The 13,283-nt window shown below is 35.6% G+C and overlaps 1 protein-coding gene across 4 annotated transcripts; it reads left to right on the top strand.

Annotated features, from left to right (window-relative positions):
- Positions 1–638: 638 nt before the first annotated feature.
- On the top strand, positions 639–6,130 carry LOC144705781 (S-adenosyl-L-methionine-dependent methyltransferases superfamily protein). Of its 4 annotated transcripts, none has more exons than XM_078578608.1 (12): positions 639–719; positions 866–1,046; positions 1,302–1,382; positions 2,286–2,364; positions 2,999–3,140; positions 3,248–3,317; positions 3,403–3,467; positions 3,551–3,629; positions 5,111–5,198; positions 5,437–5,501; positions 5,628–5,717; positions 5,833–6,130. In XM_078578608.1, the coding sequence occupies exons 3-12, from the start codon at positions 1,323–1,325 to the stop codon at positions 5,950–5,952; spliced, it is 858 nt and encodes a 285-aa protein (XP_078434734.1). In that variant the 5' UTR covers positions 639–719; positions 866–1,046; positions 1,302–1,322; the 3' UTR covers positions 5,953–6,130. The 4 variants fall into 4 exon arrangements, with proteins under 4 accessions (XP_078434734.1, XP_078434732.1, XP_078434733.1 ...); XM_078578606.1 differs by having other exon boundaries at positions 866–1,165; XM_078578607.1 differs by having other exon boundaries at positions 660–750; positions 866–1,165.
- Positions 6,131–13,283: the final 7,153 nt, after the last annotated feature.

Below are 13,283 nucleotides of genomic sequence, written 5' to 3'. Positions count from 1 at the left end.
GGGACGAAGAGAAAGATACTCGACTTGTTTAGTATTGCATGGATACGTCTAGAGTCTGGACAACTGAATGGATCATCAAGACTCATTGGGAAAACAAGAAATCATGGATTCAACTCATATTTTTATTAATTTTAAAGGTCGGCTACAATTCCATTTTTTCTTTAATTGCTCAAATCATATATGGACTATGTTAATCATGGCCTCAGAATCCAACAGTGGCTCTGACAATAGCATGCTGTTGTAGGGCCTTGGATGTAAGGCATGATGTGATGCTTTAGTTCCTTTTGGCACGAGAAAACTATATCGTCCAAAGGTACTAAAATTTCAATTTATGATTATTTTCTCAAATTTTAAAACTTCTGTGAATCAGAATTTCCATCATTTTTTTATTCCAAATGTCATACTGAATCCGATGCCAGCGTTGCGACCTCTTCCCAACGGGATGATTTTGGACGACCCAAAAAAATGGGACGTGGGTTGGGACGAAGAGCGTCCCGAACCGTCCAGTGTCTCCGTCCTGGACGATCTTACACCCCGGGACACCGTCCCGTTACAACTCGTCATCCGTCTCGTCTCGTCCCGTTCCGTTCGTTCACAATACATACGTCATCCTCAGCTGCTTATAGGCATGCTGGTATGAACATTTTAACTAACCGATAATTATGGGGCATGGAGAGATTTGAGATTTGGTCTCGGAATTAATCAGAGAAATTTCTCTGGTATGTACTCTCCTGAAACCATAATCGATAGGTTTGAGCTCGTAAATCATCTCTTTTTGTCTTATTTCAATCCGACGCAGTCTCTTTCAATGCCTAATCGATCACGCAGTTCTTGCGGCCTATTGATGTGATCTTCTCCGTTGTAGGGATTTCTGTGTGGTGTTTTATCAACAATTCTCCCTCGGATGATTTCTGCTTCGTTTGTTGTGCGCCGAGACTTTGATTCCGAGGGTTTTTATTTGTTTCGGACTACGTGACTGAATGTGAGCGGGAAGGAGAAGAAGAGAAAGGAATATGAGATGGATCTGTTGAGGAGAGTTCTCAGGGGTGAGTGGACCTCAGCCAGATACCATCGTCTACTTCCTTGCCTTAGATCTAGTCATTATTCAACGGATAGAGATGATTCCCGCCTCAAGATTTTTGATCGTGATCTCAAGAGAAGGCAGGTGCGAGGCCAATATTAGCTTGGGAAAAATGTTTATAATGTTACCTTAAGCTCTTGCTGATATCTGCGTCTGGAGCTTGTGGCTATGTTGACCGTGATGTTTACATTTGTTTTTTTTTTATTCTGAGAATTTCCAGAGAGATCGAGCGGCATGGATAATGGGAGAGAAGGATGAACTTGTGAACACGGTTGCTGAGAATGTCTTGGATCGATTGGAGGTAGTGGTTGAAGGATATTATGTCCATCTTATAACTTTCTGTTATAATTTTTGTTATACAATAAGATACCCATGGTTTTTTCTCTTTTATTATTTCATTCGTTATTATTTTTTACTCCCGTTGCAGTAATATAATTACGTGCCCTTAAATGAAATATACTGAGACTTATAATTGAACCTGTTCCTGTGAAGTTTCGTGTCCTGTATTTGTGGTAGAAAAATCATTGGCGTAAAGAATCTTTTCGTGGAGCCCTATTGCCTTAATCTAATTTTTTATGAAAGAAAATGCCTTAGTCTAAATTTGATGCTGGATTATTTTTCTAAGGTGGACGATTAAGAGTTTAAGTAGTCGTTGATTGGCTGCTCTCTGACGGACTGTTGTATAAGCTTTCTTTCTTTTCCACGGGGGGACTATCTTTGCCATGAAGTGAAATCTATTTTGTGATATCATTCATTTCTCTGCGTATTTTCGGTCAATAGCTTCTTGTAGTTTTGATGTGAAAGCAACTTTTTCACAACTTGCGAGGTCATTAACTGGAAATCATAATTTTGTTGGCCTTGTCTTTCGATAGCCTTGTTCAGGAGATTGAGATTGACCGACGTCTGCAACAAAATTGAAAAAATTCTTGTCCTATATCATTATTTTTTGTTTTCTGTGGGCTCGAACTGGAAAGAACAAAACATTTGAAAATTTTGTGGACAACACTCCTCGATGTGGCTTCTTTGAAGTCAACGGATGTCAAAGAGCAGACCAAGTCATTGTTTACAGTTATTAAGAAGTAAAGATAAGCCTATTGTGAAATGCATCTCTTGTCGAACAATCAGCTTTTAATGCATATTTTCCTTTGCAATTTTTAGACTACACAATCTCACTTGACTTGCAAATTTTTTGGTACTTTTTCAGGATTGTAAGAGGACATTTCACACAGCACTATGCTTGGGAGGCTCATTAGGAGCCGTGAGGCGTCTGCTCCGTGGAAGAGGTTTTTTTCTCTCTTTTTTGATATTTGAGGATATTTTTATCGGAATTCTTCCTATGAGAGAGGATAAAATCTGGACGAGTTTTCCATGATAGTATTGACGACCTCAGTTGGTGTAAAAAACCTCTCTCATTCTTTCATTTCATGCATACAGTAATATGATATACTTCATAAACTTTTTTTCCTAAAGTTTGTCACTCGTGTTTTATTAAAGAAGGATATCGGATGATTTATTCTGCAGGATTCCGCAGCCCGCAAAATCTAATAGTTCTGTCGTTATCTGGTTCTCTCGCCCTCTATACAGCATATCCCACTTTCCCCCATAGAAACTGTTGGGTTCTTGTGAGGGTCATCTTAAAAAAATAGATCATGATTCTATAAGGAAGGTAGGAATGAATAAACGAAAAATGGATGTACTCTGAAAGGGTAGTCACATTATTACTGCAATTCCTATTCATTTTGATCATATCAACTCCTATATATTGATTCTGTTTGATTCTGTTTTAGACCCTTTGGTCTATCCACCTTCCTGGTACGAAAATTATATCCAGCTTAGATTGTAAACATCTGTAAATATTTTTGAATTAAAAACTATATCTTTAATCAGCTAATTAGCATGAGCCCTGCAAAATTGCAGGTTCTATCCAAAAGCTCATCATGATGGACATGTCTTCCGATATGATCCGAAAACTGAAACAATCTGAGAAGGATTTACCTGATGACGATCTTGAGAAATTTTACATGGTTGGAGATGAGGAATTCCTTCCACTCAAGGAGAAGTAAGTTTTGATTATTTTGATCTGATTGCGCATATTTCGAGAACCTTCTTGGAGCGTTGTGAATTCTATTTTTATTTTGAGAAGTTATGATCGATTTTATTTTGAAGCTCTGTAGATTTGATAATCAGTTGTTTGGGACTTCATTGGACAAATGATCTTCCTGGTGCCATGATACAAGTAGGCACTCATGATATTTTTTCTTACGATTCTTTTTCAATTTCGTTGTTAACCTGTTCTGAAGTCTCATTTCAACTAATGGCAGAGCAGACTGGCACTGAAGCCTGATGGCCTATTTTTAGCTGCCGTCCTTGGAGGAGAAACGTTGAAGTTGTTTATCTCCCTTCTCCTCAAAGTAGATCCAGCTTTATTTGGAGGAATGATTAAAATGATTTTTTAAATGGAATTTTCAGGGAATTAAGAATAGCATGTACAGTTGCTCAGATGGAGCGAGAGGGGGGAATAAGCCCCCGGATTTCTCCCTTGGCACAAGTACGTAGATCTATCGCGATTCGGTTTTTGATAGCTAAGGGTCGTAAAATAGTTTATTTATGTACATTTATTCTTAAAATTCCTTTATGATTTTTCTTAGATTCCTCAATGACATATATATTTTTTCTACCACTCTTTACGCTTCTATTTGTCTGTTCCCAAGCGTGCTCTTCTTATTCTTTTATGGGCTCAAAATGGCAGAGGCCACACACAATATCCTCCTAGTATTTTAATAAGCTACATGTGTCAACTTTATTTTTTTTAAGGAGCGTGAGATGCCAAGGTGTATTTGATACAGACTCAATATAGATCCGATTAATGAGGATCGAAAATTGATTGATATGTCTTGCATGATCCCAAGGAAAAAAATGGACGAAAACCCCTTCAAGAACGAGAAATCCACGGTGCCACAGTTTCCCACAGTACAATCAGATGATGGAATGAAGAGAAAAAAAAACAAGAGGAAAATGAGTACCAGACCAGGTCAGTAGTAGTCCTCCCATGGCATTAGCCGAATCGGTACCCTCAAAACCGATGACGGAAGTTCCCCTCCAGCCAAATCTCGTCCCTTTTCTTGATACGAAAATAGCAGGTACCCTTTCCTTGAGGAATCACCCTCTTATTTGTGGGTCACCAATTCCCACTTCTTCCAGTAGGGTTTCACACTTGCTCCCCCACATGTATGTGCTCTCCTCTTTTATGTCTCTGGATGGCTCATATCAGTATTCAAGAAGATGGCGGGTATCTCACGAGCCTCAATCATAAAGCTATTTAGGCTGAAACAATGTATGTGTGTGTGTGTGTGTGTGTGTGTGTGTGTGTGTGTGTGTGTGTGTGAGAGAGAGAGAGAGAGAGAGAGAGAGAGAGAGAGAGAGAGAGAGAGAGAGAGAGAGAGAGAGAGAGAGAGAGAGAGAGATCAGAGACTGGACAGTGCAAAAAGCAGAGCTTCCGCCCTGGAGATGTATTATGGTAAGAAAAGCCTCAATGAAACAAGTCCATCACAGGTTTATTTAAAGCCTCAAAATGTGGCCGTTGTACTGCCGTTGCACTGCTGACGGTTGTCCTTCAGAAATAGCAGTGGATATTCCCTGTTTTGAACAATGTCGACCATTGTCTCTGTAATAATTTTTCTCAGCCATTGTTATACAATCATGGAGCTTAATTATTTCAGGGAGGAACAATAAAAAATTTACCCTTGATGGATAGCACTTAGAATAATTTTTATGGAAGTTAAAGGTTACGATTGACAGTTCAATTAAATTATAGGCCTGGATAGAGAGTCAATGATACTTGAGGGTGACGTTGGCTTCTGCTGAATGTGGTAAAGAGACATACCGCTGGGAATCTCCTCTTTTATCCTGTTTTCCATTCATGAGCATACTACAGTGTCTTGTTCTTGTCTTCTCTTTGATCCGTATCCTCAATCTCTATTCCATTCTATTTTTTTTTACAAGTTTTAAAGCCCCTGATTACCTTTCCAGGTACGCGACGCTGGCAATCTATTAACGAGGGCTGGCTTCACTCTTCCGGCAGTTGACGTGGATGAATTCACCGTTAGATATGAAAGTGGTAAGAATTGGCTTGACTAAGTAAACCTGATTTTGCGTGATATCTATCCACTCGTAAGAGCCCCATGCAATAAACAGAATTTTAGGTTCTTGACTTTGGAGCCAAATATTTTTTATGGGTTCTTTTCCACAAATGGTAGAAAATATTTAGCAATGGCTGGACTAGAAAGTTTATCTGACAACAATGTCATGTATCTCAAGGGACCTCACAAGGTTACTTTGTTTGCTTAACATGCTAGCATTGGAGTTAATCGAGCATTTGAGAATGATGGGAGAAACCAACGCTCTTCTCCAAAGGAATAAGGTGAGTTATAAATATCAACGTCAACTCATTCACCTGTTTCCCTTTGAATTGTGCTTCTGAGGGGAAATCCAGCGCAGGTTTCATTTATATCACTTTATTTAAGTCTTTTTCTTCGACTGGAGTTAGATTCTGAGAAGAGAAACAGCATTGGCTACTGCTGCGGTGTATGACTCTATGTTTGCTGCAGAAGATGGTACCATTCCAGCAACGTTTCAGGTGACCTGATAACTTGCCTCAGTCATTGATTTAATTTCTGAATAAACTATTCTAAAATGAGAATATTTTAACTTCTTTTTTGAATTTAGACACCGGTGTGTTAAATATTTCTCAGGTCATTTACATGACGGGATGGAAAGAACACTCTTCGCAACAGAGATCTAAGAGGAGAGGCTCTGCTACGGTGTCATTCCAAGACATCCAGAAGCAGTTTGGGAGTGGTGGGCAGTCCTAGCATTCATTTGTTCTTGGAAGTGGGAAAGTCAACGCCAAAGGTAGAGTCAAACTTTATGATGCTTCAATTCGATAGAATCTGGGCCTATCACACTTTTTTCATATAATTTAGGCCTTCTTAATCTTTCTGGAAATAAATTGCATTTTTTAAAGATTTCAAAAAGTTTTTATCCTGTTGACATGGTGTCCATATTCCCCTCTGCAAACACGGTTGAAAAACTCTTAGCATAAATGCATAATTCATTGTTAGTATGGAAAGATGTTTAGGATAAAGTGATGAAGTGTCAGTGCCCTTGTAACCTGGGGTTAGGTTGGGGACAGGATGCCGACTCGCCTGCCCACGATATTTTTTACCTGTTTCATGGACGCATTGTGCCGTAATCCAGCTGCTTAGGAGGCTAATCGACTTCGTATAACTGTTTAGTAGTTGCTAACTGATTGTATGATATGTCGGTCTGCGAGCACAAGAAAGGTCGAGTCACGACTGAGTCTGGGGAGGAGGTGACGTCTCAAGAGAGAAGTAGAGAGCGTTAGATCCGCAGGAGGGTTGCACCAATTCTTAAGGATGATGAAGATCATACGTGAATGGAAATCAATGTAAAACATACCTCGATCCATCGCGTCTTCTCTTAGTCGAATCAAGCAGTCTTGCGGGGCGATGATATGATTCCGGGCCGTGTCTACGAGCATCGAAGGCCCACGAAGCCCAATCAGCCCACAAAGCTCAAAGTAGCCCTAACTTAAGGGCTGAGCGTGAGGAGAGAAGGCAGCAAACAACCAAGTGAGTATTCTCTCCATTCTCTCTCTCCTACCCTCGCCTCCCTCTCAGGATGGCTCTCACCCTCAACTCCTGCGCAGACGATCTTCCCTGCGGGAACCTGGGGCAGCCATGGAGTAAGGAGTCAGCCGGTGGCGACCCCTTCTCTCTCTCTCTCTCTCTCTCCCTCTCGACCTTCCCTCCCGTTGGATCGTTGTGGTGTTCTTTTCTTGTGAACTGAGCATTTCCGCTCGAAGGATTTCCTTACTGTTGAAATTAGTAGCGGAGCCTTATCAGGCGACCTTTTGGATCAATACCCGATGACTTCTTGAAGTCTCTCTGAGTAATGGGATGCTCAGGAGAAAAGTCAATTCCCATATGACCCAAGGACCTGGCCTGTATTTATAGGAAGAGGTGATACTTAATCCACTTTGGTCTATCTTAATTAATCCCATCATTATAATTAAGACAGTCTTAGCCTTTACACAATTAATTACCATACTTATTGTAATAAATGTCATAATCTCGTCATTAAGTGAATCATATGCAAATTGGGATTTATAACTGAGTGCTTAACAATATGCAATTATATACATACATAATATAATAGTCCATGGATTAAGAAATTAATCTAACGAAGAGCTCACTACGTGATTTCCTCCTCAAGCTCCATCGAGGTGGGGATTAAGTAGATGCCATCGCGGGCTTGGCCCGTGCTTTTGGATTGGGCCGCTGTCAGGCCTTCTTCCTTACATAAACGTGCTGTCGTATCATATCATTGCAGCATTTACAAATCATGTCTTTAAAGATCGCTTTAACTCATCTGATGGTAATCTAACAGGATTGTTGTTTGATTCTATCATGTTCTTTATGTAATCTTGACTTCTCGATTTGATCCTATTCCAGAGGTAATCTTGAATGCTAGATTTTGTCCTATTATTGATGTAATCCTGATCAGTTGATTTTGCAATATTTATAACTGTACATGGTCGTCCTTTATGTCTTGGTAATGGGATATAATCAACTCATTGGTTAATTATGCTATAGTTCCATGGACTCCAGTTGAAAGAGTAAAACTAATTTGTAGCTCCTTACAAAATCATGGCAAAATTCATTCACAGAGAATCATACTGCATAATTCTTGAAGAAATTGCTTCGTCGCATTATCACAAATCAATCAACTTGAAATTTGTAAAACTTGAATCCAACTGTTACTTCCCCGGATAGCAAATCAAAAACAACCCTGAATTCCGATTATGAAACGAGTCAAAATTTTATCAAAGTAAAAATATCCATCAAAGAACACTCTCAAACTAAAAGATTCCAGGAGAAATAATAGAAGTGGTAATTAGGAATTAGGATAACATGTAAGCTGATGGATTGATTCGGATGGACTCTTTCCCCTTGTCAATAACATTATCTACAAAATGATCTTACGCCATAATTTCCACAAATTACAAACGGGAAAAATTGAAACTGTTTTAACAGATAGCTCTTAAAAGTCATTTCCAGAAACAAAACATGTTTGTTATCATGAAGTATAGGAATGGATTAAAAAATCATGAAACGAAAAGGAGCGATGGGACGATAACATATCAAAATGTAAAGCTATGGGAGAAAAAGTAAAGATCACAAAAATTCAGGCAGATTTGGTTTCCTTGAAGAAAATGATGGAAATTTTGATCACCATGTGATTGTTTCTGAGATGAGAGGAAAGAAACGAGCGCTGTTCCAGTTAATATTCCTATATGATTGATGTCGTAGATTAAATAACCTAGTAAAATGGGTATTTAATGAAATACAAACTTAAGTAATTCATAAATGAAATCAGCTTACTCAAATAAGAATACCGAAGAATTTGCAGGATAAGATACGAGCAAATATTATATCGTGATTTAAAATTAAAAATTGGATTTAAAATATGTTGAATTCATAAAATCAAGGAGTAATTAACTTTCTATAAATAAACTTTCATACTCTGATTAATAATAATTAATAAATGAATAGCTTCAATTGCTAATTAGAAATTCTGGCCAATTTTTAAGCGTGAAGATTTACCTTCACTTTAACAAATTTTTATCTGTCTTCCTACTCATCTATTTCTCAATCACTCTTGTAATGTGTCTACTTAGGTGGCTATCAATATATTTTTATTTATATCTTTCTATTTACCTATATATTTATACATCCGATTTTCTTTATGCAACTATTTGTTCATCGTTCCATTCATACATATGCGCACATTTATATGTCTACCTCTTTATCTATATATCTTTATATGCCTCTCAATATTAAAATATTTTTATTAATAATTATATTTGTCTATGCATCAATGTCTATCTATCCAAATTCTGGTTCTTCTATCTATCTATCCAGAGAGTTGTGCTTGATATTTGTGTTACTTGTATTTATGATCTAGCCTTACACCTCTATGCAATATATTTTTTATATCACATATGTCCACTCCCAGAGAAGTATAAAAGACAATAAACTATGTACCCTCACCATGTAACTCAAATTCTAACTGCCATTATTAACTGATGACCAATTGAAAGTAAACAAATCACAAATTTACCCACACACAGCACTTTCCTTGCATCAGTACTCCTTAGGGCAACTCGTAGATTTGTTAGCTTTTCCCCTTGTAGATTTGGAAGTTGACTCCTGGTGCTGATCTTCATCTCAAAACTCTTTTCTGACTGACCTTCATCTATGAACTCCTTGAGAATTATCGCCACTCTATGCCACCTTCTAGTTTACCTTTGTACACTGTCCTTGTACAAAGCAGTAAATACCATAACATTAGAATTTTATCCAAGTCAACCACTTTGACTAAAGGATAGTTGACCTTAGCCTCAGAAAGATTCATCCTCTAACTCACCAGAAGTTCACTCTAGTCTCACAAAAGTTCAAAGCCATATATTCAGGGGTTCCTAATTTAAGGTGTCATTCCATTTTTAAGTTGTTCTCTATACTATGATCCAACAAATATATCTTCAACACAACTGTCCTTCAATAAGATAAACCAATAACCATAAACTCCCAGGTAATGATATTCACATAATAAACTTTTAAGCATAATAACCCAATTATCAATTCAAATTTTTATCAATTCTGAATTCACACCTTTTCAATTTATTGACTTTAATATTTTCTGCGACAATGTTCATCCCTTTGATATTGATAAATTTAGTAACAATATATTATTTTTTATTTCATGACTATTTAAAGTGATCGCCACAATTAGATAGCAAGCCAACACTGAAATTAATACCAACTACAAATATTCAAACCTCTCTGAATGTCAATATCCCAATTCACTTTGTCCCAACTCAAGGAAAATTAAACTATCATACGCAAAGTTCACGCAAACAAACTTCATTGACAGTGTTCAATGAGATTATAAATTAATCCCACTCAATGAAGGAGGTTTGAAGATCTATAAAAATATACTTATAATGGTCATAAAACGACCCAAACAAATTATGTCAGACTTGACTTATAATTACGAGTGCAATTACATCAGCAGTCAATTCAGAATTAATGACATCCCCATATCTATGTAAATCATTAAGTTCAACCAGCATTAATACTTTTTTTAATCCAAATCATAATTTTGTAATAGTAATTCATAATATGTTTTTTGTGCATACCTGATAACGAAATTTAAAATAATTACTTCAGAATTACTACTGCCAAGGGAAGACATTATATTTTTTATTTCAGAATCAAGAACAGTAATTTTAATCTTAACTAATAAATATAATTTCACATTAATTGAAAAGAATAATGATCATGTTTCTGAATACATATTAGTTATAAAATTTATTTGTGGGCCGATTTATTTAGACATTAATCGAATATCATTACAACAAATTAAAATTTCAGAAGGTAATAAATTTACGGATTTTATTTTGGACCCAGTTATTTATAAAAACTTTTAAACTCATTAAATAATCAATTCGAGGATTTGAAAGCAACATATTAATAAAAGATTAAAAAATACATCAAATTTTATGGAATAGAGATAGGTGGGAAAATATTTTCATAGCTTTACCACAACTCCTTTGAATATTAAACCTTTTAAAATTTTATCCAAATCTAAACCTATGAAAATTCTTTTATGGATAACAGTTTTGACAATTATGATCTTCCTAAGAAATCTTGATATAAAAAAACCGCATAAATCAATTAGTTAATCAAGATATATCATAAGACCCATATCAAATTAATTGGAATTTGTTTTGCATTATGTGATCATCAGAAACACATTTTTTGGTAAATCAATAAACCATGTACAAGTTAATTCGATCAATTAAGTCATTATATATTTTAACTAGTTGAATAAATTATAGGTCAATTGTTAATTTCCCAGTTTACTATTAAACTAACTTGATTCATAATCAATAAAAAATATTTTAAAGCATTCAACTTACCTGTTTATAATAATAAGGTACCTATTTTTAAGTGATAATATGCTAGATGCAGGTAATGTTGTTGTTAATTATTAACGACTGATAAAGTATTCATGTTTACATTGGTTTATCTTATATATTATGTATTTTAGATAATGTATTAAAATTTAGGATATATGGACTTCTATATTTTTTATTTTCGTGTCTTAAAGTTATATAATTCTAAATTACTTACTACTTACTACTGTTCTTGCATTCATCACAAGAATAGTTAGACATACTTTTATCGATATTGTTTTGTTTTAAAATAAAACAATGAATACATTTAGATAATTGATTACAAATTAAGTATGAAAAATCATGACTAAATTTTTTTTACATAAATTATTCTAAACCATGCATTGTGAGAAATTATTTCCTACCGCCTAGATTTACGTGGATTTTAAAAACTATTTATATTTTAAAACTAACTGCAATTGTCATTGCTTAGTACAAGTGGCTTTCTTCTTAACTATTGTTGATCCTATCAAGAGAAAGGATATATGGATTTTTTAATGAAGATTACTGGTTTTACATGGGAAGGAAGTCATTAAAGATTAGTGGGTTATGGAGACCCAGTATACTCTGGGTAGCTCTCATACATAGTTAGTTATAATTCAAGGGGACTTCAACGTTATTTTTAGAGGAGATAGGATGTGATCTGAGGGGCTACAAGTGAATATGATCCTCCTTCATCTAGGCACCATATCAAGGGAACTCAAATGATTTCCCACAACACCGATTATCCTTCCCGTCTCCCTAATTGGAAAACCTATGTTTCTCTCCAAGGAGGTGGTTCTCCAAATGTAAAAGAGACTTCAAATATATATTATTCAATGAATCATTGGATAAGAGATCTATGAAATTTGTTCACAAATTAAGGACAAGCAAGACAACAAGTTTTTTGCATTTTCCATTCCTTGAAATTTACAATTTTCCTCCCCCATTTGCTTGGTTAGGAAACTTCAATCCATCACCTCGATACCCATTTCATATTAAAGATGTCCCCAAATCATATCCATTTACACCTACTCTCATTCATATATACATATATGTGTGAGTGTATGCACCACTATCCGCTTCATCTCTAATCACATCTACTATTATAGCACTACTATTTATCCATCACAATACTCATCTCTATTATCTCTGAGTCCCTCCATATCTCTCTCTTTTTGTCTCTCTCTCCCTCTCTTTCACATCTTTTCCTCTCTCTCTCAATCCATATATATGTATATTTATTTCTCTATTGCCATTCCAACAAAAATATCAAAACCCCCTTTGCGAAAGAATTAAAAAGAAAGAAATTATTTCCAATTTCTTCGAGATAAAATAAAAAATGTATTCTCTAAAAATATGTAACTTAATCAATATTGACAGATACACAATTGAGCATTGATATTGTCCTTTGACTGGATAAATCAACATTCATATATCTAACATTCCAACAATGATATAATACTACGTATTACTGAAATATCTCAGGTAGTGCATCACAAATTTGACCCATTTATCTTGCAGTCAAAACCCAATTACATACATGATAATGATGATACTATAAATTAATTTGCTCCATTTCATTCCAGAGTAATTTGTTTATACATGGTTTGATGTTTGCCCCATTTATCTTGCAATCAAAACCCAATTACATGCATGATCATGATGATACTATACACTAATTCGCTCCATTTCATTCCAAAAATAATTTGTGTATACATGATTGATGTTTGCCCCATTTATCTTGCAGTGAAAACCCAATTACATGCACGATCATGATGATACTATACACTAATTCGCTCCATTTCATTTACAAAATAATTTGTTGATACATGATTTGATGTTTGCCCCATTTATTTTGCAGTCAAAACCCAATTACATACATGATAATGACGATACTATAAATTAATATGCTGCATTTCTTTCAAGAGTAATTTGTTTATACATGATTTGATGTTTGGCCCATTTATCTTGCAGTCAAAACCCAATAACATACATGATAATGATGATACTATAAAGTAATTTGCTCCATTTCATTCTAGAGTAATTTGTTTATACATGGTTTTATATTCTGTGATTGTTGGGAAAGAATACCACATATTACGTTCCCTCGTAAGAACTATA

This window comes from Wolffia australiana, chromosome 7, assembly GCF_029677425.1.
Source record: "Wolffia australiana isolate 7733 chromosome 7, ASM2967742v1".
NCBI classification, from domain to species: domain Eukaryota; kingdom Viridiplantae; phylum Streptophyta; class Magnoliopsida; order Alismatales; family Araceae; genus Wolffia; species Wolffia australiana.
The sequence above is the reverse complement of the archived record's forward strand: the minus strand, read 5'-3'. Positions and strand labels throughout refer to the sequence as shown.

Coding starts and splice junctions, on each gene's coding strand:
- LOC144705781 (XM_078578606.1), top strand. CDS start 1,019: ATGGATCTGTTGAGGAGAGTTCTCAGGGGTGAGTGGACCTCAGCCAGA. Junction 3,141..3,247: donor TTCCTTCCACTCAAGGAGAA/GTAAGTTTTGAT, acceptor TTTATTTTGAAG/CTCTGTAGATTTGATAATCA. Junction 5,502..5,627: donor CTCTTCTCCAAAGGAATAAG/GTGAGTTATAAA, acceptor GACTGGAGTTAG/ATTCTGAGAAGAGAAACAGC.